The sequence below is a fragment of the Polychytrium aggregatum genome, assembly GCF_025602895.1.
Source record: "Polychytrium aggregatum strain JEL109 chromosome Unknown BJ171scaffold_86, whole genome shotgun sequence".
Lineage (NCBI taxonomy): Eukaryota > Fungi > Chytridiomycota > Chytridiomycetes > Polychytriales > Polychytrium > Polychytrium aggregatum.
Genome location: NW_026516288.1, coordinates 149953 through 177496, shown reverse-complemented (window position 1 = coordinate 177496; position 27544 = coordinate 149953). Strand labels below are relative to the sequence as shown.

General features: G+C 59.0%; 9 protein-coding genes across 9 annotated transcripts; 3 read left to right on the top strand and 6 right to left on the bottom strand.

Moving 5' to 3' along the window:
* Positions 1-1292: 1292 nt before the first annotated feature.
* Positions 1293-3579, bottom strand: BJ171DRAFT_604750 (uncharacterized protein). Its single transcript, XM_053115193.1, has 6 exons — positions 3216-3579; positions 2948-3086; positions 2641-2751; positions 2482-2510; positions 2204-2326; positions 1293-2047 (listed from the first exon to the last, which is right to left on the bottom strand). Exons 1-6 carry the CDS (start codon positions 3532-3534, stop codon positions 1677-1679), a joined length of 1092 nt encoding a protein of 363 aa, XP_052962115.1. The 5' UTR covers positions 3535-3579; the 3' UTR covers positions 1293-1676.
* Positions 3580-3906: 327 nt separating this feature from the next.
* On the bottom strand, positions 3907-6904 carry BJ171DRAFT_532599 (TR-interacting protein 13). The gene is made up of 12 exons (XM_053112796.1): positions 6829-6904; positions 6534-6722; positions 6334-6389; positions 6098-6200; positions 5700-5881; positions 5384-5555; positions 5190-5263; positions 5051-5098; positions 4841-4922; positions 4602-4684; positions 4344-4439; positions 3907-4158 (listed from the first exon to the last, which is right to left on the bottom strand). The coding sequence occupies exons 1-12, from the start codon at positions 6851-6853 to the stop codon at positions 3985-3987; spliced, it is 1284 nt and encodes a 427-aa protein (XP_052962114.1). The 5' UTR covers positions 6854-6904; the 3' UTR covers positions 3907-3984.
* A 226-nt stretch (positions 6905-7130) lies between these two features.
* Positions 7131-11831, bottom strand: BJ171DRAFT_604748 (uncharacterized protein). Its single transcript, XM_053115192.1, has 12 exons — positions 11683-11831; positions 11118-11299; positions 10569-10863; positions 10243-10406; positions 9802-9946; positions 9569-9727; positions 9227-9466; positions 8875-9045; positions 8563-8666; positions 8123-8422; positions 7753-8020; positions 7131-7551 (listed from the first exon to the last, which is right to left on the bottom strand). The coding sequence occupies exons 1-12, from the start codon at positions 11704-11706 to the stop codon at positions 7324-7326; spliced, it is 2280 nt and encodes a 759-aa protein (XP_052962113.1). The 5' UTR covers positions 11707-11831; the 3' UTR covers positions 7131-7323.
* Positions 11832-12393: 562 nt separating this feature from the next.
* Positions 12394-13971, bottom strand: BJ171DRAFT_480403 (uncharacterized protein; the record flags this gene model as incomplete). The annotated part of the gene is made up of 2 exons (XM_053108932.1): positions 12394-12708; positions 12913-13971. 2 exons carry the CDS (start codon positions 13969-13971, stop codon positions 12394-12396), a joined length of 1374 nt encoding a protein of 457 aa, XP_052962112.1.
* A 1511-nt stretch (positions 13972-15482) lies between these two features.
* BJ171DRAFT_303916 (calmodulin-binding-domain-containing protein) lies at positions 15483-17099 on the bottom strand. Its single transcript, XM_053107022.1, has 5 exons — positions 17035-17099; positions 16559-16838; positions 16261-16383; positions 15773-16094; positions 15483-15614 (listed from the first exon to the last, which is right to left on the bottom strand). Exons 2-5 carry the CDS (start codon positions 16830-16832, stop codon positions 15512-15514), a joined length of 822 nt encoding a protein of 273 aa, XP_052962111.1. The 5' UTR covers positions 16833-16838; positions 17035-17099; the 3' UTR covers positions 15483-15511.
* Positions 17100-17696: 597 nt separating this feature from the next.
* BJ171DRAFT_303903 (uncharacterized protein) lies at positions 17697-18635 on the top strand. The gene is made up of 3 exons (XM_053107021.1): positions 17697-18045; positions 18155-18378; positions 18528-18635. Exons 1-3 carry the CDS (start codon positions 17883-17885, stop codon positions 18597-18599), a joined length of 459 nt encoding a protein of 152 aa, XP_052962110.1. The 5' UTR covers positions 17697-17882; the 3' UTR covers positions 18600-18635.
* Positions 18636-19004: 369 nt separating this feature from the next.
* BJ171DRAFT_303897 (uncharacterized protein) lies at positions 19005-20978 on the bottom strand. The gene is made up of 2 exons (XM_053107020.1): positions 19953-20978; positions 19005-19493 (listed from the first exon to the last, which is right to left on the bottom strand). The coding sequence occupies exons 1-2, from the start codon at positions 20732-20734 to the stop codon at positions 19100-19102; spliced, it is 1176 nt and encodes a 391-aa protein (XP_052962109.1). The 5' UTR covers positions 20735-20978; the 3' UTR covers positions 19005-19099.
* Positions 20979-21216: 238 nt separating this feature from the next.
* BJ171DRAFT_532590 (uncharacterized protein) lies at positions 21217-23668 on the top strand. The gene is made up of 5 exons (XM_053112795.1): positions 21217-21784; positions 21996-22076; positions 22215-22393; positions 22605-22726; positions 22962-23668. Exons 1-5 carry the CDS (start codon positions 21407-21409, stop codon positions 23423-23425), a joined length of 1224 nt encoding a protein of 407 aa, XP_052962108.1. The 5' UTR covers positions 21217-21406; the 3' UTR covers positions 23426-23668.
* A 2259-nt stretch (positions 23669-25927) lies between these two features.
* Positions 25928-26965, top strand: BJ171DRAFT_480399 (uncharacterized protein; the record flags this gene model as incomplete). The annotated part of the gene is made up of 1 exon (XM_053108931.1): positions 25928-26965. One exon carries the CDS (start codon positions 25928-25930, stop codon positions 26963-26965), a length of 1038 nt encoding a protein of 345 aa, XP_052962107.1.
* Between the last annotated feature and the right edge of the window lie 579 nt (positions 26966-27544).

Genomic DNA, 27544 nt, shown 5'->3' with positions numbered 1-27544 from the left:
TACTCAACTGCTCAACTGCACAGTGCCGCTCCTGAGAGCCAGCCAAACCAAGCGAGACCAAACCCACCGACCCCCCCCCGATGCATTGCGGGCGCGTGTGGGTCTGCAGCATCCTGCCCTGATGACCTGCACGAGGACCCCTCGCGCGATGTTGCAGCGATACGATGCGCTCGCTGCAGAATCGCTTCGCTGCCAAGTATCACAGGTGCCCATCTTGCTGCTGCTGCTGCTGCTGCTGTTGCTGGCTCGTCTGTGGCAAGCGCACTCTCCCTCTCCCCCCCTCTCTCCTGTCTGCCTTCTCTCTCTCGCCGACCGGACGCCGCCCGCTCCGCTCCGCTTCCTCCGCCGTCCGCTTTTGGAAGCCGCCTGCCATATTCGGCGGCCCAGTCCGGACGGCGCTTCGGACGGCGGCGGGGCATGACAAATCCCGCCTGCTCGCCTGTTCCACCACCGCCGCCCGAGGCCGTCATGTCGATTCAGGATGCGCCAACAGTGGCAGCGGCAGAAGCAGCGGAGGAGGAGAGGGCGAAAGCAAGCAGTGGCCAGCAGCGAGAACCAAGGCGCGAAAAGCGGGCACTCTCTGCCATGTTTCGTGAAGACCTCTCTGCTTCCCAGCATCCAGCATCTATCCGCTGTCTGCGACACATGCGGTCCTCGCCTCGATCCCAAGAGCTCGGCCGTCCTCATGTCCCGTGTGGCTGCCGATGCTGAGCGCCGCCGTCGTCTGACCCACAGCCAACCAGGGGCTCAGCCAACAGACAGACGAGCCAGGTGGACAGACGGTTGGGTGAGGGGCTGATTGGTTGGTGGAGTGAGCCGGCAAATCAAGTGGGCAGCGACGGCAACTGAACCCCCTCGTCTCCATGGCCCGGGATCGCGGAGCCGCCTCTGCAGCCAGAACCACTGCAGCAACCACCGGGGTGTCCTGTCCTATCCTGTCCTGTCCTGTCCTGGCAGAGGCCGACAGTGGCCGACAGCGCCGCCTTCGGAAGCTCCGATCCGGGTGGTGGAGAAAGCCGCAGGTCTCGTTCCCTGAAATGGTTTGGTCAAGATGTGCTGTATTCGGGGAGGAAGCAGGAAGCCAACAGGGATGTCGCGCCCATCAGATACAGTCTATCCAGAAAGAAACGGAACAGCCACTCTCTGGCATCAGAGGCCAGAAGCCTACTGACGTGCGATTGATTCCCGTCCTGAGTGGCAATCTCTTTGTGTGGTGCATTCATTCGACCCTCTGGACAGCTCCATGGTTTCTCGATAGCAAGGGCGATGTTTTGAGGCGACAAAGTATTTGATCAATGATCAAAATCCGGGATGTCCCGTTTTATTGGATCGCCTGTATCTACGGCACACCTCCGTCCACCAATGGTTCTGTTTTTGCTTATTTAAGGTGCGTGATGCAGAGTAAAATCTGCGGGTGGGTGGGTGAACGGATTAGATGCATGAAGAGAGTCAAAAACTGGAAAACTTCATAGGCTCGGAACACCGTGAATCGGGTTGTGTGTGTTAAAAGGAGCAAAGAGGATAAGGAGTATAAAAGGGGTAGATAGCTGAGATAGCAGGCACACACCGCAGCTCACCCTCTAGGCTAGCGACGAGCGCTGGCTAGAGGGCTGGTGCAGGGTCTGCGACACAGGCCGAGCTATCTCACGTATCGCAGGGGATCTGCCAGTGGTTCGTTAGAACACAAGGGCAGCAACAGCGGCCACGATGGCAGCAACAAATGAGGCGGGAGCAATGCGGCTCGAGGAGCTGGGCTTGTTGGCACCGGCCGTGGCAGAGGCACCAGGGGCAGGGGCAGACGAAGCCGAGGCAGTCGAAACGGTGAGCTTGCCACCAGCGACACCAGAGGGCGGAAGGAGGTAGCTCTGGTTTTGATAGACACGCATGTCGCTCAAGCACTCGCCCGCAGTCTTGATCTTGAAGCCCGCCTGGTTGACAAGGGGAACGGTCAGGAGAGCAGCAGCGGCGGGCATGGTGTAGACATCGTGCTCGAGCGAGATCGGGCCCTTGGTGAGGCTGGGGTCCTTGATCCACTGGGTAAAGTTGTCTGTTCGGGCGTCGTCCGTGAAGCCATGCGACAGTGGGAGGGTGTGTTGCAGCGCAGAAAGCCGCCAGACGAGACAGCGATGAGCAGGAAAGGGTGAGCACACGGATCAAGAGCACCAACAAACAGCCGGCAGGCACATGCGGCGGATGTACTGACTCTGGATCCACTGGGGCCACAGGGCGTTAGGATAAAGGCTGACGCCCTCCCAGTCAAAAGTGTCGTGGTCCCACAGAAGGGTCTTGAAGCCCATAGCGGCGCTGATGCCACGGACACGGTCGTCTGTGGTCAGAGAGAATGATGAGCTGGAGGCGGAAGATGCAGAGGCGGCAGATGCAGAGACACCAGGAATAGACGGTGCTTCTCAAGTGACCCGCAGCACCGGCCCACACTACAGCCACACATAGCAGCCCAGAACAGCAGGGCAGTTGCCGTACCAGTGTCGCCGGTAGGAGGACGCATGTAACTGTTCACCAGAAGAGGAACGAGCCATTTAGTTGCGATCAAACCTGTCGCCGGTACTCTTTAGCGACACACACATCCGGTGCGCTCCGCTGCCAAGCTTCAGGCAGCACCCACTCTGGCAGAGGACTTACGTGGGACGGGTGCCGGTGATGTCCTGGATGGCACGAGCACAGTACTCGAGCTCCGAGATGACGACATCCGAGGTCATCGTAGGCAGAACGCGGTGACTCCAGGTGTGGACGCTGCGTAGGGCAAAGGGAATCTGAAGGTTACTTTTTACTTTCGTCGACGCACCCTGGCGCACTCTGGCATCCCAGCCGTCCTCAAGATCCTGCTCACAAAGTGCCCACTCTGCAAGCCCTCGTTCAAGAGCGACGAGTGTCCCCAACCATATCAGACGCCAAGTGTCGGCAAGTCAAAGCTGTAGACAGTGCATACCAGAGTTGGTGGCCAGAGTCAAACATTCTCTGGACGAGATCGGGGCGCTCGACGACACGGGAGCCGACCAGGCAGAAGGTGGCTTTGAGGTTGAGCTTGTCGAGCAAATCGAGCAGGGGAACGGTGTTGTTGCTCGGTCCTGGTGCCGAGCACAACGAGGAAGGGATGCAAGCGGGTGAGCCAAGTTGGATATGAGTTCGAGAAAGGCGCAGGGCAGCCCAAACAGCCCAGCAGGCGTGCCATGCTGGCAGATCACCACCAAACCTACCGTCGTCAAAAGTCATGGCCCAGTCGCCCTTGGTCGGGCAGCTGGAGATAATGTCCTTGCGGGTGGCATCGCAGCCACTGCCCTGGGCACATGGGAGAGAGCACCAGCTGATGGCATCGGCTGTGCTGGGGCAGATGGCATAGCCGCCGGCAGCGTTCCAGCCCTTGACCGGGATGGCAGGGACCTTGGAAAAGTCATAGCTGGCGTTGATGCCGGGGATGGGGGGAGCCTGCTGGTCAAGAGGCGGGTACTTTGTGATGTCGATGGTGCCGGCGGCAGCCAGGGCGACGACAGAAGAGAGGACAAGGATGGACTTCATGGCTCGGGAAGGGTGCTCGGCGATGCGATGCGATGCGATGCGATGGTCGGAGGAAGGAGGATGGGGGCAGCAATATATGCGCCGCGGGAGGGAAGAAAAGAGCTGGCGGTGGAGGGGAGCCGCGGAGGGAATAAGGGAGGAAAGAGACAAGGACGAGGCAAAGCAGTAGCCACACAGGGACAGTGATACTGCTGCCAGAGAAAAGACAGCGATGTATGCGGCCAACAAGGGCGATGTACATGGACAACGGCGCAGCGCAGCGCGGCGGGGCGCGTGCGGGAGGGCGCACAGACACTCTTTCGGGCGGATGTGGCTGGACATCCGCGCTGTGCTGTGTTGATGTTGTTGATGTTGTTGATGTTGATGTTGTGTTGATGTTGTGTTGATGTTGTGTTGCTCTGTCGCTTGTCTTGTTGTCACCGCCACCCCCCACTGCGCAACCTTGTGGCTTCACGAGTGCTCCAGTGCACTTGCCGCGGTTCCCACACCGAGCTTTGAGTTTTGGTCCATCGCAAGGGCTCTATCGAGCGCGAGGAGGAACATGTCCAGGGTGCTGGTCTCGGACTGGACAAAGAATGCGTGGGCTTTGAACGCCAAGCGCCGCAGAGACCGCCCGCTGGCGTCCTTGGAAGGCCCCGGCAAATGAACGAATGAACGAATGAACGAATGAACGAATGAACGAATGAACGAATGAACGAATGAACGAATGAACGAATGAACGAATGAACGAATGAACGAATGAACGAACAGCACCACCGCGTCTGCATCGGGGACATGAGGCGATCGATCTGCCCCCGGCAATTCCATACCTTGCACTTCTGGGCAATGGCATAGAGGCGCGAGCTCGGATCGCTGCCGTCCTTGTTGAAGAACAGCGAGATAGACCGGTGTTCGATCAGCGGTTGCTGTTCCCACGCAGGCAGCCGGGTTGGTTAGTGTTTTGGGTGCATACCGAGAAACTGCTCGAATAGGCCCAGCGACATCATCGCCAGACACAACGAGTATAGCAAACCCCTCAGCTTCTGCTGGCGCTCCCGCCGGAAAGACCACCCTCTGAGGAGCCATACCCTGGGCTGGATGATGCCCTTGATCATAAGCTCATCCAAACAGCTATGCAAAATGGCATAGCACGAAAGGGCCGAGGGATATCCTGTCCGACCGATAATAAGAACAACGGCCGCATCCTTGAGTTGACCAGGCATTGGCATTGGCTGAAGAGCGGTGATCCCCCGCCATCATCATGACCCAAACAGCTTCACCACGAATCCCGCCCTCCTCCCCCAAACAGGGCTTTCAGCAAACCAACCGATGAATTGTGTCAGATCAGCGCGGTCCAGGAACGCAGAATCCACAGCCTCAGTCAGGTTCGAAGTCGTCAGAATCAGGACCTGTCGGAGCACACAAGGTGTCTGGTCAGCATCCGCCCTGACATCTTGGTTTGCTGTGTGCTCTTCACACGGGCAAACTCGCGGCAGTCACAACGGGCCTATGGTGCATCTTCATCCTTGCAGCTCACGTTCTTCTTCTTGCGGAGACGGTCGATTTGTGTCAAAAGGGCATTCACCTGCCAGCGAGCGTCCCCGCAGTTGAGTGTCAGTGTCCAATTTGCATCTGGCTCGGGGAGATTCAAGCACTCTGATTACCGCGAGGCTTACCACTCGAATCGCATCTGAAGGCTCCAGACCATTGATTGCCGCCTTCCTGGATGCCGTCAAGCTTTCGACCTCATCTGTGTTTATGGGCAGCGGGTTGGTTGCGTGGTTGTTCGCTACTCCAAACGGAGTGTCTCTGACAGCCTCCTCCTGCCCGAACAGTCCCAGCTTGCATCGAATGACAGTCCACTACTCACCAATAAGGACGCACACAAATGCATCCGTGTCCTCGGTCAGCTCGCCGATCTGCTGGAACATCTTCATCACAAGCTTGCCACTCTCCGAGAAAAACTTGGAGAAGAGACTATGGCTGTTGATCTCGACCAGCTTGCCGTGTGTGTATCGGTCCGAGAGACGTATCGCTAGTTTCTGGATCAAACGTCGGTGAGTCCTGTTACTCATTTGATAACCAACTTGGGAGGCGGGCACTCAGGAAGGCCAAAGAAGCGATGGATCCAAAGACAGGCGGCCATGGATACCGATATCGGTCGGCTGGTCCGGCGCGAGACTCACCTGTGCAAGTGCCTTGCAGAGCGACGTCTTGCCCGTTCCAGGAGGGCCATGCAGCAATATGATCTTGTTCCACGCGACAATGTTGCTGTCGACTCCCCGGTCTGAAAACAGCATCGACGTCTCCATGTAGCTGAGCAGTTGGTTGTGGATCTGCTGGTCGAAGACTAGGCTGTCGGACGGAGCTATGAGTGTGCAAAAGTGGAAGCACCATCCCTGTCCGTTCCCGGCTCTCTGGTTCGGATGGCGATTACTCGCCAACATTGGGCCTCCCCGAGCTCCTCTGATGCACTTGCCTCTCCTACAGGGACAGGTTGACATGGATCAGCAGCAACTCTCACTATTTAGCATCTGCCAGAAGCACGTTCTTTGGCTATCCGAGAACCGGCGCTCTTGGCGACTCACCCATACTCCATCCAGCGATGCCGCAGGCAGGATCCAGTGATTTGAGGTCACGATATTGTCTTCGTCGTCCAGCTCGTCGACGCCATCCTCTTTGTTCAGCTGCGGCAGGACGCATTGTGCATTCCTTAGCCATCAATCGCTCTCAAGCGGCGGGATTCGGTCCGTCGGATTGCCGGCCCGAAAAGCTGGCCAGCAGGAGCCCCAGCCGCTTCGGCGAGTTCCATCGGCTTACTTGGTATACGTGGATCTTGAGAGCCACACGATCGAGCTCGACGACGCTCTGGGAATCTGTGAGCCAAGATCAACGGATAAAGGGGGGGGGAGGCAAAGTGTCGTTAATCTTGCTGTCGATCTGACCGAGAACCATCCATGTCTGTGCCGACAAAATCGTCCTCCTTCGCTCGTCCTTCTCCATGGGATGGGGCTCCTTACCCGTCCTTGGAATCTCGCAGATCCGGATCCGACTCACATGGGCTGCCAGCGCTGGATCGTGCTGGAGCTCCTCGGGGGCGATTTGCATGTTCTGGGTGAGCTTGGGGAAGTTCGAGCGCAAGAATACCTCGCATGCTGCCTTGGTTGCGTCGTAGAGGCAGGTCGACTCTTGGTGCAGTTCGACCTCGACTGGATCACGTTCGCCAAGGGCCCCAGAACCAGGGCCAGAACGGGGAGCCATGTCAGCGAATTCGTCAGCTGGCAAACGGGTCGGCAGGTCGCTCGTCGGAATTACCATGAAGCACCGGCTTGTTTGCCATGGCGGTTGTTGGAGCAGATCAAGTCAGAGTGTCATGAGTCAGCGTCCGATGTTTCCCTGGAGCTTTACGACGACCCTGGCGCGCGGCAGGCCTCGCCTCGTTGCAGTTCGCCGCCGCTGGAGTTCGCCGCTGTTGGAGTTTGCCGCCGTTGCAGTTTGCCGCCAGCGCAAGATCTGCTGCTCGATGCCTCTGCCACCCGTCTCGCATGGCATCCGCATGCACATCCACAAACTGGGCAACATCCTCCCGTCGCGAACAAAGGTCGAGCGAGATGATACAGCGAGAACGCTCAAAGAGGCTGTATTCAGCAAGGGGACGGACGGACGGATGGGCGAACAGAACAAGTGCAGTGGGCACTCTTCGTCAGCCTGAGGCAGTGCCGGAGCCGCTGACTCTGGAAGTGGAGGACACAGGGAGCTGGATGCACGCAGATGGCGATGCAGCTCGCCGCAAATGTATGGCCGCGGCGCTCACGACGACCCTGAAACAGAGAGCTTTTTGAGGTGCTCCATGAAGACTTGCAGGCTGACATCGTCCGTGGCGATGGCCTGGCCGGAAGCTTCAGGCTGTCCATAGCCGGTGTGGCCGGTGCTGTGGGTGGTCGAGGGATTGACCTTGGAGAGGAGGAAGCGGGCCTGCGAGCCACCGGCATCGCACTCGATATAGCGGGGGATCGGGAATCGTCCGACAATGAGCTCCTGTTGCATTGATTCGTTCGTTTCGTTCATTCCGTTCCGTTCGTTGCATGTCCAAGATTGCGAGTGTCGGAAGGAATTGATCAAGCCAGAAGCAGCAGCGGGTCAGTGACTATCACCACGGCATAGGCGAGCCGCAGAGGCCACCCGACAGTGTGCAGCACGGCAGCCGGACACACTTGTGACCGACGGAGCATTGCCTACCTTGGCATCGACGGTGGGAGCCTCAAGAGCGCGAGCAAACGACTCGTAGGCAGGCTGCTGGTGATATCCAGCTTTACGCCAGGCAGCAATGACCTCGCCGTGCCAGATCAGCACATGGAAGAAGGTATCCAGCAGCAAAATAACATCGGGCTTGATCGAAACTGAGTCGAGGAGAACAGGGCGGGGCTCTTCGTTGACAGCATAGGCGGTGAGGGTGGGCTGGATCATGATGAGCGAGTTGTTGACGTCTTCGCGGTTGATGACATGTCTGGAGCAAGGATTGAGTATATGCAATGAGCAACGGGGCGATGGTCGCCATTGACGAGAAGGCGCTTCGCCATCGCACGACAACAAGCCCGCCAAAAGCTACCTGTAGTAGGCCGACTCGTCTGGACTGTTGTTGAAGGTCTGCAAGAACTGGCTGCGGCGCAGATGGAACATGAACTGCGGATAGATTGCAAAGTTGTTGGGGAGGCGGAAGGAGCTGGGGTCGTCCTTGCGGTAATCGGCGTACTTCTGGCAGAGTCGGATGAGCATGCGATCCAGCCATCGGAGAACGTCCGGTCCGTCGTCGATATCGGCCTTGAAGACCGAAATGCGGCCCATGAGCACTGCAGCAGCTTCCTGGTCGAACGAGAGCGGGATATCGGGCGAGTTGCCATCGACCCAGCTGCAGTAAGAGGTTCCATTGGAGTCGCAAGCGAGACAGGAGACACAGGGTCAGAATCGAGGGCCAGAGGAAGTACGCTAGCCGTTGGCGCGCCGACCGCACAGGTTCGCCGCGCCGCTGCCCGCGAAGCTGGCTCTTACTTTCTCGAGATTGTCGTGACGCGGAGTCTGTGTTGGCGGCTCGAGTGTTGGTACAGAGTGATGAACTGGATGATGCCGTAGGTTCCGGGCACAAAGGCTTGTTGCTAAAAGAGTTTGGATGCCGCGGCGATAGCACGAGGATCAGATAGGTATGTCTCGGAATGCGCAACAGCACCTCGACCAGCTGGCGTGGCGATCTACTGCCGCTTGCAGGCCACCTCAATCGCACCAAGGCATCGACAGTGTCCCGACTTGTCTCGGTTATGCGATGTCCACATCAGAATACCACCAGAGATCTGGATAGCCCCTTACCTGGTTCGCAACCTCAAAGTAGAGGGCCAGCGAGGTGCTGGGGGTGATCGAGCAGAGCTTCCAACTGCTGGTGCCAGCAATGCCGATCTCGGTCTCACCAACGCAGCCAGATTTTTTCTGTCCAGAAACAGCGGGGCCAATCAAGCCGCTGACTTTGAGCTCCTTCGTTGTCTGCACGCAGAACGAAACGACGTTGGCATTGCGTGCTTTCGAGAGTGATTGCTGCATGGGGGCTAAAGCCCGAATATCACAGAGCAGACGTTGCTCGACAGAGCCGATTCGGACAAGGGCTTGGGCAAATGAAACTGCCTGCACGTGGTGGCCGTCGGTAGTCATCGCTGTATCGCCATACCTGCACATCAAGCGTAGCGTTGAAGCCCATCTGCAGATGGCCTTCGGCATCCTTCTGGAAGAGGCGAAGGAAAGACTGCTTGAAGATCTCGGTGCAAAACGAGTCCGACAAAACCATGTAGCCGTTGGTCTGGGTGCAGAGCGACTTCATTTCCATGAGGCCGATTTGATCCAGGCATCCCGTAAACAGATCGATGACGTAGCCCTTTTCGGAGGCACGCTTCGCCAGGCCCTCGTAAAACTGTGGATCAAAGGGAGAGCTCAGACTCGGCGCACTTCCATAGCCAGAAGACAGGCTCAAAGCGCCGGGATGTGTTCACGGGGAGGACGAGGGTGTCCTTACCTTTGTGGCCTTCTTGCAATGCTTGGCAACGTCCTTCTCAAGGTCGTTATGGGTACGAATGGGCTCGCGGAGCTCAGGTCCGACGATCATACCAGGGCCCTCGGTTGCGGCGCCGCCACAGAAGGTGATGATACGAGCACCTGTGTTGGAGAAGGCGCCCTGGAGCCATCAACAAGTTAGTCACGACGGCGTTGTCGCTGCGACTCTATTCGGGCCTGATGCTGCAAGCATACCTCCAGCAAGCCGACGGCTACAGAGAGAGCGGCACCAGTGCAGCGAAGTGGGCGCTTGTCGCTGTCGACAGGCCAAGGGTCCTGCTGCAGCTGCTCGACGATCGTGGTCAGGGTGAAGTCGCACTGGGAAATCGGCATCAGGAATCTGTCGTATACGTAGTGATGCGATCGGGCGGTGAGACAGACACGAAAGATACTCGGTCGAAACACAACACTGCCCGTTGGGCAAGAACAATCGCGTCGAAAGTCATAGTCTCCTCAAGTCATAAAGCAGCCGATCAGGGCCCAATGCGCTCGCAGTCAGTGCTACCGAGTCGAGTCCGCAAGCTATCGCATATACGGGCCACCCTCGGGCAGATTCCCAGCTAATGCTGGGTCCTAGTGACTCTCAGTCTGAGCCGCCGTATCTATGCTGGCTTTGCCTGGTTGGCGTTGACTCACCGAGAGGCGCCCGAGGGCTGCTGCGGCCCAGGTTGACCAGGACGGACCTGAGCCGCCACGCCAAGGCCGAGCATTTCCTGGATCTGCTTGGCGTTGTACTCCTTGCTGCCGCGGAAGACGTGCGATTTGGGGCAGTCACTGAATCCTAGCTCGTGGACTTGGGTCTGGGAACAGCAGGTCGAGCAGCACAAGGGACAGCACAAAGGCACAGCAGTCGGTCGAGTCAACATCAGAGTATACCTAACGGTGCATTGCGGCACCAACAGCTATCAAGCACGATCCACCGTACGCCAGCCGCGGCTCTGTGACAGGCCAGCAGGACATACCATGGTGCCAAAGGTAATGAGACCGACGATCGCCTCGGGAGGGAGCATGCTCAAGCTGATCAGGAGTGACGCCTTGACACCCTGCAGATCCTCCTCCTCAAGGCAGGTGTCGACCACGAAGAGAAAGATTGGTGGCAGGCTCGGAGGCTTGTTGAGGATGTACTCGATTGTGGTGAAGTTGCGCAAGAGTTCTGCGGGGAGGTTGGTGGGCGAGATGTCCTTGTAATGAGGCGGGAAGGGGTTTCGGTTCAAACAGAAGGGACACACCCAGAACTTTGCACGAAAGTCGACTTGGCTGTAGCGTGTGGCAAGCGCACTCGGCGCCGTTAGAGTCGCGCAGATGGACATGGCAATCACCCCGTCGATGCAATCACGAGACGGGTGGATCTCGAGGAGACAGCTTTAGCGGCGCCAGAGATCGCCAGCAGACCGCGCGGAGCGCATGGAATCCACATGTGCGGTCTGGTCTCCTTCAGGATCAGCCATCGCCGTGAATAGTCGCCTACATTCGAGCGAGTGCAAGCAGGGCTGCATGTCGGAGACGCCTACCAGTAAGGGTTGAGGATGGCCCTGCAGGGTGCCTTGCAAACCACCGGCTCGTACTGGAACGGCGTGTAGTTGGGCCGCTCCTTCAGAGGTGTGTACAGGCAGCCGATGGGGACGACCATGCGGGTGGCCTCCAAGCGGGTGGATGGCCAGACGTTCCAGGAGAGACGGACTCCATCTTGGTCCTGCGGGATTCCAGGGTGTCCATGCAACCGGTTAATGCCAAGGCTCGATCGCAGCGCCGTCGCAGGCAGGTGGGTCTCTTTGCACGGTCCCATGCCGCATCGCTGGTCTTCATAGCCGCATGCATGTGCGTCGTGTAGGGGGTGAGTGGGAGAAAGCCCAGCCGATGCGATCAAGCGGTGTTGGTGGTTGCTCCTTGAGGCTGCTGCCTCGACAATAGAGTGTCGGGAGTGCCAGACCGAACAACCGCACTGTCTTATCGTGCATCGGCATAGCACAGATTCCCAACTGGCGACGCCCTCAGCTTCTCGCAGCGGCCAGCGTCAGAGCGATGGCAGACAAGAGGAAGGCCGACAAGCAGCCGCAATCGAGGGTCGGCACTGACCTCGATCTCGTCGAATGTGCTCATGTTTGATGTCGGTGCAGAGGAGACAGGTGTGTGCTGGGTCCGAGCTTGCTGTCTGGTGGGTTGTTGCTCGGCGGTGTGCTGAGGGACCGGCAGACGCTCGTTGCTCGCTGTGAGATTCTGGCAGATGCCCCTTCAAGCCAGCAAAGCGCAAAACGAGATTCGCAAGAGCGAGGGGCGCGTCACGTGCGCCGCCTTCCCAGGCAAGAGCCAGGCAAGAGCCAGACACAACCGACATCAGAACGAGATACCGCTGGACTGCTGTTGCCTTGGGACAGCTTCAAGTTCCAGAAAAGCCGTGTGCATTCAGCGCGCAGGTGGGCAATGATACGCCGCTGGCCGTGTGACTAACGGCGCTCGCACGATGAAATGGATCTGTACGTGTATTCATGGTCCAAGAAAGCATCGATCCAAGGGCGAAACGACTCGTTTCGCTCTGCGAGCGCTGCAAACACACGGCCAAATGCACAATAAGTCAACACAGATGCGGCTGCCGAGTCTGAACTTGCTTCCGGAATGCTCGTGAGACACACCGCGTTGCTGCCGCATTTCACGCCGCCTGCCGAGCTTGGGACAAGTGCGGGAATGCCCATACGGATGATGCGAGCAGCTGGATTCGATACTGCTATCCAGAGGTGTGGACAGGCAGATGATGCATTGGCATTCTCGGAGTGGCCGTCTAGTCACCCATCAAGTCTTGGAGACACTTGAAGAGCGCAGGACACTTCGCTGGTTCGACAGGCTCGGCGACATGCGGTCCATGATTCGGTCAAGCTCGTCAAAGCGCTGGCTTTTCAGATCAGTGGGACTGACGGCATCCTGGTTCTGCATTCGGCGCTCGCTCATACGATCGAGCTTGCCAAAGACACTCGTGACAAACATCTCCATTTGCTTCTTGGAGGACACCACGTAACGCTGGTCCTCCATTTGCTTTGTGGACTTTGCCAGGTCGCCATTGAGCCTGGCGAGGTCCTCCAGGAGCTTGGTTTCGGGACTAATCCAGTCCTGTCGGTGGTGATGAGAAAGAGCTCGGTCAGCGTGGCACCGTGTGGGTCCTGGTGTCAGCACGGATGGTGCGGGCTATTTCACAGGGTCCTCGCTGCAAGTCCGTTCCACTGGTCGGACCACTGACCGATTTTACAGCCTATCTCATAGCGAGCTCCCCCCCCCCACCACCTCCCTCTCTCGGCCAAGGCTGTCTTCATTCACCTGGTTTGTAAAGCGTGAGCGGCTCTGCCGTTCGACGACGCCACTTAGACGGCCGAGTTCAAGCTTCTGTTGGAATGCTGGAGTAGTCTCGGCTCGCTGCGAAGACATTCTGCGCTGCCCAGACTTTGTGATCTGGTCAATCAGGATGTTCAGAGCCGTGGTGCCCTTGCCCGTGGGCGAGAAGACGCCGCGCTGATCGTCATAATGGACTCTGTTCTTGACCAGCTTCTCGATCAGCGCAGCCAAGGCCGCGGCCGACATGATGCGCTCCTTCTCGGGAGTGAGATAGACGGTCTGGTTGACGAGACGAGGAGCCACGGCCACCAGTCTATCGATGACATTGAGGATCCTGTCAAGCTCGTCCGGGCGGGTCCGCGAACTTTTAGTGGCCTTGGTCTCAAGCACGGAGGCCTGGTCTTGCGAGGGGCCCTGGACTTGCGAGGCCCGGAGTGCCTCCTCGTAGGTTGGTGGCTCGGCGCTGCTGGAGCGAATGTGGCCCACGTTCTGGACGTGCAGCATCAGGACGTCGATTTCTTCCCACAGGCTCTGAATGGCGGCGGGGTACCTGGAAATGTCGATTTTGTGGCGGACGGCCTGTGCATTCGAGACCCTCAGGGCAAGGTCTTCGAGTTGGCTGTTTTGACTCGGATCGGGCGTTTCGGCCAGCATCAGCGATGTTAGCGAGCGTGAGGGCCCAGACACGGCATTGGGTGCTGAAATCAGCCGAGTGGTGTCGCCAATGACCTGAAACGACTCGTGGCTGACCGACTCTTGGTACTCGAGGATCTGGTAGATGCAGTTGCAGAGTGCCGCGAGAGCCAGGGCAAGATGGTGGTCCTTGGCGAGGTCGGACGACGACGGCATCTTGGTGATGTCGATCGATAGTGTCAAGCGTGGAGAGGCAACACCACTCCGGATTGGTACCCCGAGGCCACCGGCGTTGGCGACAACGTCGGCCTCGCTGCTCTTGGGCCGGTCGCCCATGCCCTGGGTCAAGGCTGCGACGAGCAGACCGCCGGTATTTTCGACCTGGCTGGCCTGTTTGGCGATGTAGTCCATGGAGGTGGACGGGTGGTTAGCTCTTGGAGATGCGCTGGTCGAGGGCCGATCGTGAAGCCCGACCGATGGACGACCAGAGACCGGGCTCGAAACCGATTGCTCCTGCAGCATGCGGCGAACAAGGGTGTTCAGGGCAAAGAGCGACGAGCGCTTCAAGTCGTTGAGGAACAAGGTGATTTCTTCCTGTGAGCAGAAGTAGCAGCAGCAATAGCAGCAACAGCAGCAGAAAATGTCCGAGACATGAGAATCGTCGCATATTCGAGCCAGCTAACAGCGCACCCTGGTCAATCGCAACCGGGCGAGCCATCCCGGGCTTTCTGGACATGCAAAATGGATGCAAAATGGACATGCAAGGGTGCCTCAGCGAGCAGCGGCCTGGAGGAGGGGTGATCCCACCTCGGTTGCATCCTCCCCGATGAGACGAGTCTTTCCCGGTGAGTAACGGAAATGCAGAATTGTTGAAGCCAGCCGAGACAGACAGCATTTCGATGTTAGTTGCGGCATCCCACCCGACGAAATGGCATGCTCACATACAGTGAGCAGCGTTACCTGGCTTTGTCTTTCTGGGCTCGCCATTGGGTCTTGAATGCCGATTGCGGTTGATACTGGACGAGGCGATGGAGTAGGGGTACGCAGGAAGCGATGGAGCCGGGTTATAGGGGGAGGCCGCAAGAAGCAATGTTGATGACAACAGTCACACTGGCGCCGGTATCGTGATGTGCTGATTTGTTATGCTCAACGGCTTTCGGAGCAGGAGCGTCCCAGTCGAGGATATCTGCTGAACGGCGATTCTCTCCGGGAAGCTCGGCTGGAGACCGGAAAGCGGCGGAAAGCGACGGGAAAGCGACGGGAAGATGCAGCTCGGCGTGGGCCGAAGGTTAATGCGGAAGCTGCGGACGAGACAGGGCGACGGACCAGGGCCTCGATGAGCCGGGGGGGGGGCAGAGATGGAAGGTGAGCGGACGCTGCTGGTGTTGGTCTGTCAGGAGCGGACAGGGGTGCAGCCGGCGGGTTGTGTGTCGTCTTTGAACCCTGGGACGACCGAGATACGAAAGTGAACCGCTCCGACTCGTCCCGGCCCCGGCCCCCCAGCGACTGCCAATCAGTCGCCCGGTGTAATAATGGCAGGAATCCGTGGGCACAATCGGGAAGCAGCACCCTCGGAAGTCTGCCCGGAATGCCGCAGAGCCGTGGGACGGGGCTGGCGGTGTCGCCGATACTCCTCGGCATCCAAGCGGACGGACAGCAAGCCGACGATCAGTGTAGGACAGCAACAACAATCAACAGTGGGCCAACAATCAGCAACGAAGGCGGTATCGGCCGGTTGGCATGTCAGGGAATGGCGCTCTTCACAGAAAAGTCATCTGGCTCAACGGGAGGATCTTGGCTGCAAAGCAGAAGCAGCATTCTCTATTCACCGAGGATTCAGCCGACAGCCAGAAGCCGGGAGCAAAGCCAGCATCAATCTATCCAGACCAGATGAGCACACCCTGTGTCGCCGCTGTCCGGATACGAGGGATCAAAGAGAGCTCAGCGCTGCTCAGCGGGAGTATACCGAGTCAAAGTTGACATAGATGTTGGAGCTTGAAAACTTGGCAATGTGCGCCTCCAGGTTCTTGAGCTGCTGCTCCATGTTGACTTTTCTGTGCGCCAAAATGAAATGACCCGCAGGAAGCGGAGGAAAGACCGGGGCAAGACTATCAGCGATCGCAGGCGGGGAAGATGCAGGATGCAAACGGGATCAAACAGCCTGGCTCCCCTCCTCAAGTAATGCCAGCCAGTTCCCACCGACACAACCGACCTGGCGATCTTGGGAACAGTGTCGACCGTCAGACTAAGCTTCTGGTAGTCCGAGTTGAGTTTCTCCCAGTTCAGCTTCAGGCCCTCGAGAATCTTGAGACGCTCTTCGTCGGGCAGCGGCACGACTCCGCCGCCGTTGGCCTGCTGGTACTGGTGGAGTTGCTGCTGCCCCTGCTGCTTCTGCAGCTCGAGCTCCTCCTCTTCGAGCTGCCGTTGTCGAATGGATTCCTGCTCCTTCTTTCGGTCGACCAAGTAGTTCGGCACACGGCCATAGTCCTTTTTGCTCTTATAGCTCGGTGGGGTGATATGGTTCTTCTTAGCGTCTGACGAGGACATGGTCAAGAGAGGATGCCCGAAGCGATGAGCACCATGCAAACTGGGCAGTGCTCGCGGGCGAGCGGTCTCGTAATCCAGCATGCAGATAGCCACATGTGCAGATCGTTGCTCGCTCGAATTCAAGGACAAGAGGCGGGGGGGGGGATTTGCTACCTGAATTGATGTTTTCCAAGGCGTTTTGGACGACAAAGTTCTTGCTTGTGGGGGTTGCTAACTTGCCGGCCTCGTCGGGAAGGGGCGCCTTGCGGATCATGCGGTCGGGTTGATAGACCTTGGCTGCGATGGATGCGATGGATGTGATGGATGTGATGGATGCGATGGATGCGATGGGTTCATTCTATGTGTGAGCTTGTTGCTTGTGTGCCGAGATACATTCGCATGCGTACCCAGAGCCGTCCTCGCCCTGTTTCCAGGCTTCCTCCGTATGATATGAACCGCTCATGCCTGTTACCTGGATTATTGTGCTTCTCGCGCTCGCCCTTTCTCAGATAATCCCTGGGGTCGTTCACGCCAACCTTGGCCGGGCCCATGGATGCGGAGGCCTTGAGGCCGTTCCAGTACTCCTTGCGGGCCTGCGACGCAAACTTGCTGCGGTACATATCCTGCTTTGGCGGCGGCTCGTACTCGACCGGAATAAGCCCATAGACAGATTCTTCGAAGGGATCCGGGGGTACGGGATGGGTCGTGATGATGGTGTTGGGGCGGTCAGCGCCAGAGTCGCTCATGGTTGTCTGTTGTCGAGGGTGAGAGAAGGACGAGTCAGTCAGTCGCGGCTCTGGCTTGGGTGAGACTGGTCTCTTGCCCGGGTGAGCGAGCATATCTCCGCTGCTTGACGCATCGCCTCGCAGCTTCGTTGAGCGTGCTCTGGTCTGGCTCTCTCGTCTTCTACCGAATCCGCTGCATCGGTAGCGGCGGCGAGGCAAGTACCGGACGCGTGATACTTGACGGGGAACAGCGGGGTGAAGGACGAGACTGCCGAGTCTGAATGAGGCGAGTGCCTGGCGCAGGAGGGCGAAGGAGAGGGAGAGAGGGAGGGAGGGAGGGAAGAAGGTACCTGCGGATGGAGCTCGAAGCGATTGGACTCGGCAAGAGGAGGGACGGCAAGTGCAGCAATGTTGGATGTGTGCTGCTTGGGACCGGCTTGGGACCGGCGGGCCACCTCCACTGAGTGTTAAGGAATCTGGTCATTGCGGCCCCGACAAGTGCTGCCTATCGGCGATGATTGGTAGATGAGTGACATCAGCCAGTCGCCGGGAGGCCAAGCAGACATTCGACCGCCACCACCGACCCTGGGCAAGAGTATGCGGCGGGAGCGCCATGCCAAAGGGCTCTTGCTGGCGAGAATGACATGCGAAGGAGAGTCGGGCAAAGCGATGAAGTAACCTGGTCGGACCATGAACGCCTTGGTCCTGCCTCCCGAGCTGGCCTCGCTCCCCGCCAAATGATGCTGGCTTGACCAATCATCCCAATCGGAATGCATCGAATGTCATCCAACCCAGATGTGCAGCCAGTGTACGAGCTGCGCAGAGGCTGTCCCTGGGGCGATGTTCCAGATGCAGGCGAATGTTTGGATTACTCCATTTCCAAACCGAAGCAAGGGCCGCAAACAACAGCGGATACGCCGAGATGTAAAGGCGGAGTCGACGCCCCTCTGCTCAGGAGCCATCGAGTCCGCTCGTTCTTGTCCTCCAGTACCAGTGTCAGTGCCATCCATCAGCCCCGTCTCTCACATCCATTTCGCATCCATAACCACTGCGCTTGATTCGCCTCCAACCATGAAGTCTTTGTCTATCGGCGCCGTCCTTCTCCTGGCCTTTGTCGGAAGCGTTTTGGGATCGCTCTTTGGCTTCGGCTCGTCCTCGCTCATCCACCACGGGACCAGCGGCGTTGGCATCAAGGCCTCATCGGGACTGAGTGTCGCCCCGGCGAACCGACTGTGTGAGTCACGATCCTATGGGATGTCTCTGACGATTCCACCACTGTCCATAGCTGCCAGCAGGTATCGCTATCTGGCACTAACATCCAAGCCTTCAATCAACGCTGCCAGACATCCAACCCCGACTGCAGAAGCATCTCCACACGCACGACAAAACGACCCTCCAGGTGTCCACCAACCTGGCCGGCAATCTCCCGCTGCGAGTGACCTTTGACAGCTACAATCAATCGTGGGTCGCGGGCACGTTCAAGGCCCGACAGCTCCAGAACGGCGTCCCGGTGCGGGTTCCCATCGGCCGAGGCATCTTTGACGTCACTGTCCATCCGATTTCGAAGGTGGGTCTGCCGGACGGCTGGGTTGGATCTGACCCTGTGCTTGTGGTTGTCACAACTATCGCCGATAAGGCTGTGCGTGTGACAACTCTTTCATCCACAGCAGTACCTGCGATGCGACACACTGACCATCCCCATGCACCGGTCTGTAGGTCCTCTCCGCCAAGGGAAACAAGTGTGCCTACATCAATGTCGAGGGCCACCAGACCATTGTTGTCGAATGAGTGAGTCCCACCATGTCTATATGTCTGGCGAATGTGCATTTCAGGACGACGAATACACAAGTGATGATGAGTCAATGGGAGCGCATTGTCGAACACCGTTCAATCGTAACAGGATCCTCGGGTGTGCGGACGCCTCTCTTATTTTGATCTCTCTTTCTTCCGCGAAAGAGCAGCGAGCAGCAAAATCGATATCGCTGCTCGGTTTGGGTTGGAGCAGTATGGGACATGCCAATAAATATGTGGAGCGATGCAGAGCGAGTATAGAACAGGATGGTAGGGGGGTGAGGAGAGGTGCTGGGCGGTACGGATGATGAAGGGCGGTACGAATGACGGAGAAGCGGGCTGCAGTGTTGGTGGCGAAGGAGAGAGTCGGAGCGTGAGCAGTGACAATAAAGTGAACTTCGACCTGGCCCAGAACCAAGCTTTACAAAACAACGGAGTAACAAAACGCAATTAACCCCGATCTTGGAAGTACTCGAGTGCGTGGGCAGGCGGGGAGACTATCGTTGCTTGAGCAGGCGCCTGTATCGACGAGACGAGCTCCGCGAAAGCCAGTACTTGATGACGGTCGGGAGCGAGAGGCCGGTCTTTTTGACAAAATGGAGACACCACACAACCAGCAGCGCACTCTCGACCACCGTCCAGAGCGAAACAGTGTCCTTCAGGAACCAGCTGCTCCAGAGCGAGCTGTCGAGCAGGCTCGACAGTGCCTGGGCAGCGGGGCTTTGATGGACCAGATCGGTGGTGCGGCGACGGACAAACTCGATGAGCCTGGAAAAACTTGGGAGATGGACGCTGACATTATGGAACAGGATCCGCGCCAGGAACCTGACGAGACCAGGGCGAGGGCGAGGGGCCGAGCTTGAGGTTTCGTTGCCGGAGGAAGAGGTCAGGCTTCCGAGTCGAGTCACCGTGAGGGAGGCGGGCGGTATGTCGGGTCGATGGAGGGGGACGCGCAGGGCGGTTGATTCGGGTTGAGCAGCACCAAAGGGAGAGAGCACACGCGGTGAGGAGATGATTAAAAGTGGATCGAGGGGATGGGGCAGACCAATAGGAACTAGACCCATTGGGAACAGACCCACTGGGGACAGACCCGTTGGGAACAGACCCATTGGGAGCAGCACAAGCATACAGAATGATCTGTCATGGGCGCACGAGCGCGAAATGCATCCAGAGGCTGTGTCTGCAACCCAAACGGTTGCCAACGCAAGCAACCCGACGGACGAGCAAGCCAGACTGATGCGCATCACAGGCTGGGTGCATGAGCGACCATGCGTCGAGGCCGCATCCAACAGGCCCGTGCATGACCGGTCCTGGTCTTGGCAGCACGCGCGGACACACAGAGCGACTTACTTGTCCGAGGGGAGCGGCTCTGATGCTGGAGGCTGGGCAGCAGACATGCGTTCCGGCTCGACTTTCCGGGCTGGGATGGCGGTGTCGTTAAAGGCCGATGCCAGCCAGCTCATCGAATGGAGATACCGTCGTAGTCGCGGGATCGAAGAGCGACGAGCAGGCGACTCGTCCAGGCTGGCACTCGCCAGGGGTTGCGGCAGAGGACTTGACCAAGCACGGTGATGGTGCCTGGGTGCGGGTGGCGAGGTATTCGAGTTTCGGCGAGTGACACTCAGTGAGGCCGAAGCCGACCTCCGCAGAACAGGGATCCGCGAAGGCACTTCCCGGGTACTTGGTGCTGACGGCTTGGGCCTCGGCAGGCCGCGAGCACCAACAGCCCGTAGCAGTGATGTCGAGACGGGGAGTTTGGTTGCGGCGAGCGAATGCAAACACGGCAGACTCTGGTACTGAAGCAGCGGCGGTGCGGCAAGCATGGGTGGTGGCGAGCGACTTGGGCCTGCGATGCCGGGCGACGGAGGCAGCCGGTTTGCAGAACGAGGCAGACGAGGACTTGGAATCGGCGGATGAGGCCGGGCCGAGTAGTGGTTGCAGCACTTTGACGCGCCCTTTGGAGAGGGAGGGGTGGTGCTGCGTCGGCTGGGAACGGGCGACCTGCGCGGCGAACCGATGGTGGAGGGCGGAGATGGGATACGGGGCCGCTGGGAGGTGGTCGATGAGCGTTTGGATGAGACCGAGGTGCGACCCGATGAAGGGGGAAGGGGTGGCGGGATGGGGCTGGGCATGGAACAGGATGGCCAGGACGGTTCAGGGCAGTCGAGCAGGAGGCCGGAGGGACCGGCGACGGAAGCGAGCGCGGAAGCAACTCGGGGGATGCAGGAGCTTATCGAGGGAGGGAAGGGGGAGCTGTTCAGAGCAGCAGCAGCAAGAGCAGCAGCAAGAGCCAAGGGAATCCGAGTGGGAAGCAGCGACGAGGGCAGAGGGGAACCGCGAATACGAACTGCAACCGCAAAGGCAAATGGCAAATCACGAATGCAAAAACGCAGACATGAGGGCAGCGCCAATCAGCGTGCTGCTGGCCGGCAGAGCCGTTCTGCCGAACAAGGCGACACCGCGCCAGAGTCGCTGTGTGTGGGGCTTGCACGTGCGCGTGACCCAGGGTGCCGCCGCACACATGACCGGCTGCGCACGAGCCGCCCCGGCTTTGGCTGCGCGCGGCTCGAGCGAAAACGCGGCGGATCTGGTTGCTGGTCCTTGATCAAGTTCGACCAAGTTCGGTCAGGCTCGGTCTGGATTCACTGGATTCGCTGGATACGTCTGGATTCACTGGATTCACTGGGCTCTCTGGATACGTCTGGGTTACATTGGACCACATCATCAGCGCCACAAAGTCGACTGGCCACATTCCGCTGGAATACTGACCCTCGTTCCATCAAACTCCATCTCTGGCAACGCTCATGGCTCCGACACCGATCTCAGTTGTTCGCCTGTCGTCCCGGCCGCTCGTTCACACCGCGACCGCCCGGCGCGGCCTCGCCGATGTGCCGGTGAAGGCCAAGGCTGCCCCTCGATTCGGCAAAGTGACCCTCTCCGGCATTCAGCCGACGGGCATCCCGCACCTCGGCAACTATCTCGGCGCCCTCCAGAACTGGGCCCGCATCCAGCACGACAAGACCGATCCCGACCAGCGATATTTCTACATGGCAGCCGATCTGCATGCCATCACGGTCCCGCAGAACCCAAAGGATCTCCACCGCCAAATCGAGGATGCCATGATTGCCATCCTGGCCTGCGGAATCGATCCAAAAAAGTCGGTTCTGTTCCAGCAGTCGATGGTATGCTGAGACTCGTCTGTGGCTCTACCGAAAGCCCCGGCCCTGCTGGAGTGTCTGTCCATGGTCGCCAGATTGGCTGGACTTGCCAGCAGCATCATGGCGGTCTCGAGCACAGGCACACAAAGTCCCAACAGCACGCCGGTGTGCGAGGATAGGGCAATCCCCAGCTCCGTCATGTTCATCGTCCCAACTCGATTGCTCCGCCACGCAGATCCCACAGCACTCGGAGCTCGCCTGGATCATGTTCTGCCGAACGCCGGTTGGATGGTTGAGCCGCATGCATCAGTGGAAGGTAGCTGCTCTGGTGGAGTCGCCTGCAGTAGAGCATACCCCGTCTCGATCCGTCCTTTCAGTCCACCGTCGCAGCTTGGGGATGAATCCACAAATACTTACTTCCCCCTCGAACCACAAATGATCCTCAACGCCACAGTCCAAGCTCCAGGCTCTCCAGAAGGCATCGGGCTCGGCATCCCAGTCGCTCGCGGCGACAACGCTGTCGCTGGATGCTGTGGCTCCGACGAGCGGCGACGGTCCTGACCCCACTCAAGGGCTCTGTGTCGGATTATTCGCTTATCCGGTCCTGCAAGCGGCCGACATCCTGCTGTACAAGTATGGGTCGTGAGCAGGAGCGCGGGGCATTCGTGCTGCGTCATACTGCTGTGCAAATTCCATTGCCAGCATCGACGTAATCGATTGAAGCGACCAGAAGAGCGAGACTATGCTTGCTCGGATTTGCCATTTCTGCTGCGATCTGTGCTGTGCATGCGACTCATGCTACTGCTTTTGCGGCCTGTTTGGCTCCGGCCACTTGTAACTCCAGGGCCACCGAAGTGCCGGTTGGCGAGGATCAGGTGCAGCATCTGGAGCTGACCGCAGAGATTGCCCGTATCTTCAACAACAGCGCCAAGAAGGATCTGTTCCCGATCCCCAAGGCAGTGCTGCGTAAGTGAGTCGGCCGATGGTCGAGCAGATAGGCTGTGGGATGGGCCGCGGCTGATCGGGAATGGTATGCGAGCGACTCTTATCCGTGGACGGCTTGTGTTCTGTCGCCAAAGTGCCTGACTTGCGTCGTCTGCTTTGATTGCAACGCTGGACCATGACTTGCCGTGGATGATACCATCCCCCAACTGGGACGATATTCTCCTCCCTTGGCCTTCGATTGGCGGCCTGCATCCAGCAACGGCCGGCGCCAAGCGCATCATGTCTCTCAAGGACCCGCACTCCAAGATGTCAAAGTCCGATCCCAACGCCGGCTCGCGCATCAACATTGACGACACCCCCGAGCAAATCAGCAGCAAGATCAAGAAGGCCACTGTGGACTCGATCCGCGGCATCACCTACGACCCGGCAGGCCGTCCTGGGATTGCCAATTTGCTGAGCATCTACTGCTCGCTCCATCCGACCGAAACCGATCCGGTCGCCGTCGCCGAGCAGTTCCAGAGCCTGGGCAACGCCGAGTTCAAGAAAGCCGTGGCGGACGTGGTGATTGAATCCCTGACTCCGGTGCGAAACGAGATCGCACGGCTCCGGCACGATCGGACATTGCTGCACGAGCTGCTGCGGGAGGGTAACCAGGCAGCGACGGCAACGGCCGAGCGGACACTGACCGAGGTCAAGCGATCGGTCGGGCTGCTGCCGTGAGCGCAGATTACGCAACCGGCCGTCATGGAGAATCATGATGATCGGACAGGCAGGCGGGGCCTGGCGGAGCAGCGGAGCAGCGGGCCGGCCAAGTTCGGCCCGGCTGGGATCGTCCGAAGGCTTCACGGCAACCTGCGGAGTGGAGCAGAGAGGAAGGCGAGTGCGGGCCCCGTCGCCAGCCGCGCGGGAATGCTGCCCAGCAACGAAGCACACGGACGAATATATCTGGTCTGCCTGCCTTGAGCCCTCGCGACGACTGTTGGCTGCAAGCTGGGGTCTGGCGGGGTGGGTCGGCAAACAGAGCCGCCGTAACGCGGGCCAATGGGCAGCTGTGCAAGGGCTGGCGCGGGCGGCCAGCAAGGGGACCAGGGCGCGCACTCCTCGCCGGCATCTCGCCGGTCTCTCGCCGGCCTCTCGCTGTCCATGCGGTGCCCCCGACACAGACGCGGCGTGGCTCTTGTCTGTGTGGCCGTCGCTGCTGTCCCTGGTCGAACCTCTAACCTGGCTTGAGGGAGCGGCCTCATTCATCCGTCCAGCAGCGCCGAACCCGAGCGGCGGTGGTCAGCAGCAGCCAGCGCACCAGGCGACAGAGCCGGACGCAGAGAGTATCGGGAACCGGCATCGATCTGTCCCGCGCTTCTCTCGCCGCGAGCGATCGCCTCCCAGACCGGTCCCAGCCGGCGCCTGCCCTTTGATCGACGACATGCCCCCCAGGCAGCGAGAGACGAGAAGCGCCGGCGCTGCTGGTTGGATGCATCGCGGAAGGCAGCCCGCCGGCCGGTGGCGGGGAGATGACTTGGCTCTGACTCACCCCCCACAAACAGCAGCCCACACTCTGAGTGCATGCAGCCACGTGATAAGAGCCACAAGGCTGCACGCGCAGTACACGGGCGGGCACAGCGGCGCACAGAGCCGACTGTGGTCCCAGGGCAAACTGCCCCAAGCGCCGGTGCACTCCCAGGGTGACGCACCCACAGCTCCCGTGATACGCGGGTGAGTCATTCTCACGAACCGCTCTCTGGGTGGCCCGACGGCCGGCCTCGGGGTCGCCCTCGGGGTCGCCGAGAGCATTCTCCCAAGACAGGTCCAACAGAGCTTCTGTCCCGCCGAGGTCCTCTCGCCCAGCGCTGGCTCTGTTGGCCCCGGCGTTCTCGCGAGAATCATCGCCCTTCTCTGGCCGACAACCGCGAATCTGCTGGCCTGCTTTTGCCTGCAGGCTGAAACTTGCTGCCGAGCTTTTATGCCGTAGGCGCCTCGTTGCACCGCCTTTGGCGCACTCTCGCTGCTGCTCTCGCTCGCTCGCTCTCTCGCTCTGCCTGCACCGTCACCGTAACCCATCGCCATCCCCGTGGCAGACAAAAGGTCGTCTGGTGCCTGCGAAGGTCGCAAATTTACTTCCGCTGCTTTTTTTCCTCCTCGAGGGACTTGGCCCTCCCGCACCTCTGCGTTCCTCCACTCTGCTCTACTCTGTTCTACTCTGCTCTACTCTGCTCTGTCGACCCCATCCCCACTCTTTGCCTTCCAGCTTGGGTCTACGCGAGCGTTTCTTCGTCCCTGCCGCCGCTGTGCCTCCGCTTTGTACTGCCATAGCTTCCTAGCGACTTGCTCGTCATCATCGCTTTCCAGCCGACCTGCTCGTCATCATTGCACACTCATTATTCAATGAGCGCTGCTTCCTGTCGTAGTACCTTTGCTGTCTCGTCGCTTTTGTTTTATCAGTAGCAGCCTGTTTCTCTGGACACTCCGTTGAACCACTTGTGTCTGTTTCGCTGACCATCCCACCCAGCCCCACTCCACAACTCTGTCGGTCGCCTCCGCGCTTTACTGCCTTTGGGGGGCCCAAGTCACATCACCTTCCAGTACTCGCAAACCATCTCCCCGGAGAGGTTTCGCCACATCTGTAATTATCTGCTCTGTTCTGGCCATTTGCGTTTCCGCATTTGTTGCCTTTGTGTTTCGTCTCTAGTGATTGTAACCATTTATTGCTGGGGAAGGGTTGGCTGCCGTCGTTTTGTGGCCCGAGCCATCAATTTGGATCACGCATCCGATCCCCGCAGTGATCACTTGTCATTCCACCAGCAGCCTCTCTGCCGGTCCTCTGTCACTCTCTCATTTGCCCCAAGCCCGTTTCATTCAAAACTGCCAAACGCCTGTTCATCGACAGAGCACAACTCAGATCCATCTTGCCGGCTCCAACTGGACCTGGAACCCAGAACGTTTACAATCATACTTCCTGCTTCACCCCCCGAGCGTTTGACCCACCCAACTGCTCCCCAGCTTGCTCCCATCTACTCTTTGGCCTGTATGTCATCAGATTCGTTTGCTCCGTCGTCGTCCCCTCCCTTTGCTTCGTCTCATGATCGCCGCTGCTCCTCGCCTCCGCCGCCTCCTGCCCTTGTGTCGGGCCGGCCCTATCATGATCTGCCCAACACACTTCCGCCGCTGCATTTGTGCAATCCCTTCAAGAAGCACTTTCCCCCGGCCTCCCCGCGATTTCACAGCATGCAGAAGCCCCAGTCTGGCGGTGATCCTTTCTTTGTAAACCGCAGCTACGAGCTGGTGCCGAGGCCGCCGAGCTGGGACGATCCCCTCATATCCCACGATCTGTTCCATCTGCACCAAGATCCCGCAAAACCTGAGCACCGCGCTGGCCCACGCGAAGACGAGTACGAGCACGCCCTGATTCTGGCGCGGATGGCCTCCAATCCGGTCGATGCTGCACTCCCGTCCTCGTTTCCACTCGCCCAGGTGTCAGTAATGAGCCTGGGCTGCTCAAGCTCGATGCCGCCGGGTGGGATTCCCAGCAAATCGCCTGCAGACACTCTCTCGGCCAGCCAAAGCGTCCATAGCGGCCGCTCCTCCGATTCGGCACCAAGATCGTCCCACAGCCCCACAGAAGCTCCTGTCGTCCCAGGCGGCCAGGGTGCGCTGAACATGACCCAGTCCCAGCCCGCGGCTCCGTCGAAAGGCAGTCACTCGACACGGAGAGCGCCCAGATCAACCCGGGACAGCTCAAGTCCAACCGATGCCAATCCGCCTCTGCCTTCCTCCTCCTCGAATCGCATGTCCGTCGACCTCAAGTCTGTCTCGGTCGAGATGACTGGCCCGGCCGCAGCGCTGAGCGGCCGCTTCTCCAGCTCTTCTGCATCACCGCCTCCACCGGCAACAACAGCTGGGGACCGCAACCACCTGAAGCGGATAAAGAACACCGAGTCCGCACGCCGATCGCGGCTGAAGAAGGCACAGAAAATCGAAGGGCTGCATACATCGATTTCGCACTTCAGCAAGGAGAATACGCAGCTGGTCACCCGGATCGCCACCCTCGAGAGTGAAAAGAATGCTTGGCAGGATCGAGAGCCCGAGCTCAAGCTGCAGATCAACGAACTGGAAAGGCGACTCGAGACGCTGAGGGGCATCATCATCGGCAAACTGGCATCGCGCTCAGGACCGGCCCCTGCACCTGCCTCCAAATCGTCGACCTCGCTGGGCACCCTGCAGCTGCTGCTCAAGGTCGAGAGCACCATGGAGGAGCAGCAATAACCGCTCGGCCGTCGTCACTACGCCAGCGCCAGGGTGACCCAGTCAGCAAGCGGCACGATATTTTTTGTCGAGTGTCGATGAACTGCGTCATCTTGGGAAGTTGCAGCGCCATTGCGAGTCGCTGACACTCACCGTTCGCACCCTCGTCTCCATATCCCCAGGCGCACTTCCCTTGCAGCTTCCGGCACATGTTTATTTGCTCTCTCTCTCTCTCTCTCTCTCTCTCTCTCTCTCTCTCTCTCTCTCTCTCTTTTTGGGTTTCATCAGCGACATATCAGTCTGCTTCAATCTGAGATGATGGATGGCAGAACTTGATGCGTTGCTTTCGTGAGCGAGTGGGCTTGCCAAGAGGATAGAAACTCGTCACTCTGTTGTCATCTCCGAGTGTCGGCAGCTGCTCCCTTATTCACATCCTTGGGGGCCTCTCTTGCCCCATTCGTTGCTCCCATGATCTGTTCCTACTCTCCTTTACTGATCCCTTGTTTGGCCTATCCCTCCTCGCTCCCTCCGTTTGTCGCCCTCCCTCTCCGTTTCTCTCACTCCGCCACCCTTTCAAATGAGTTTATGGCTCGTCAGAGC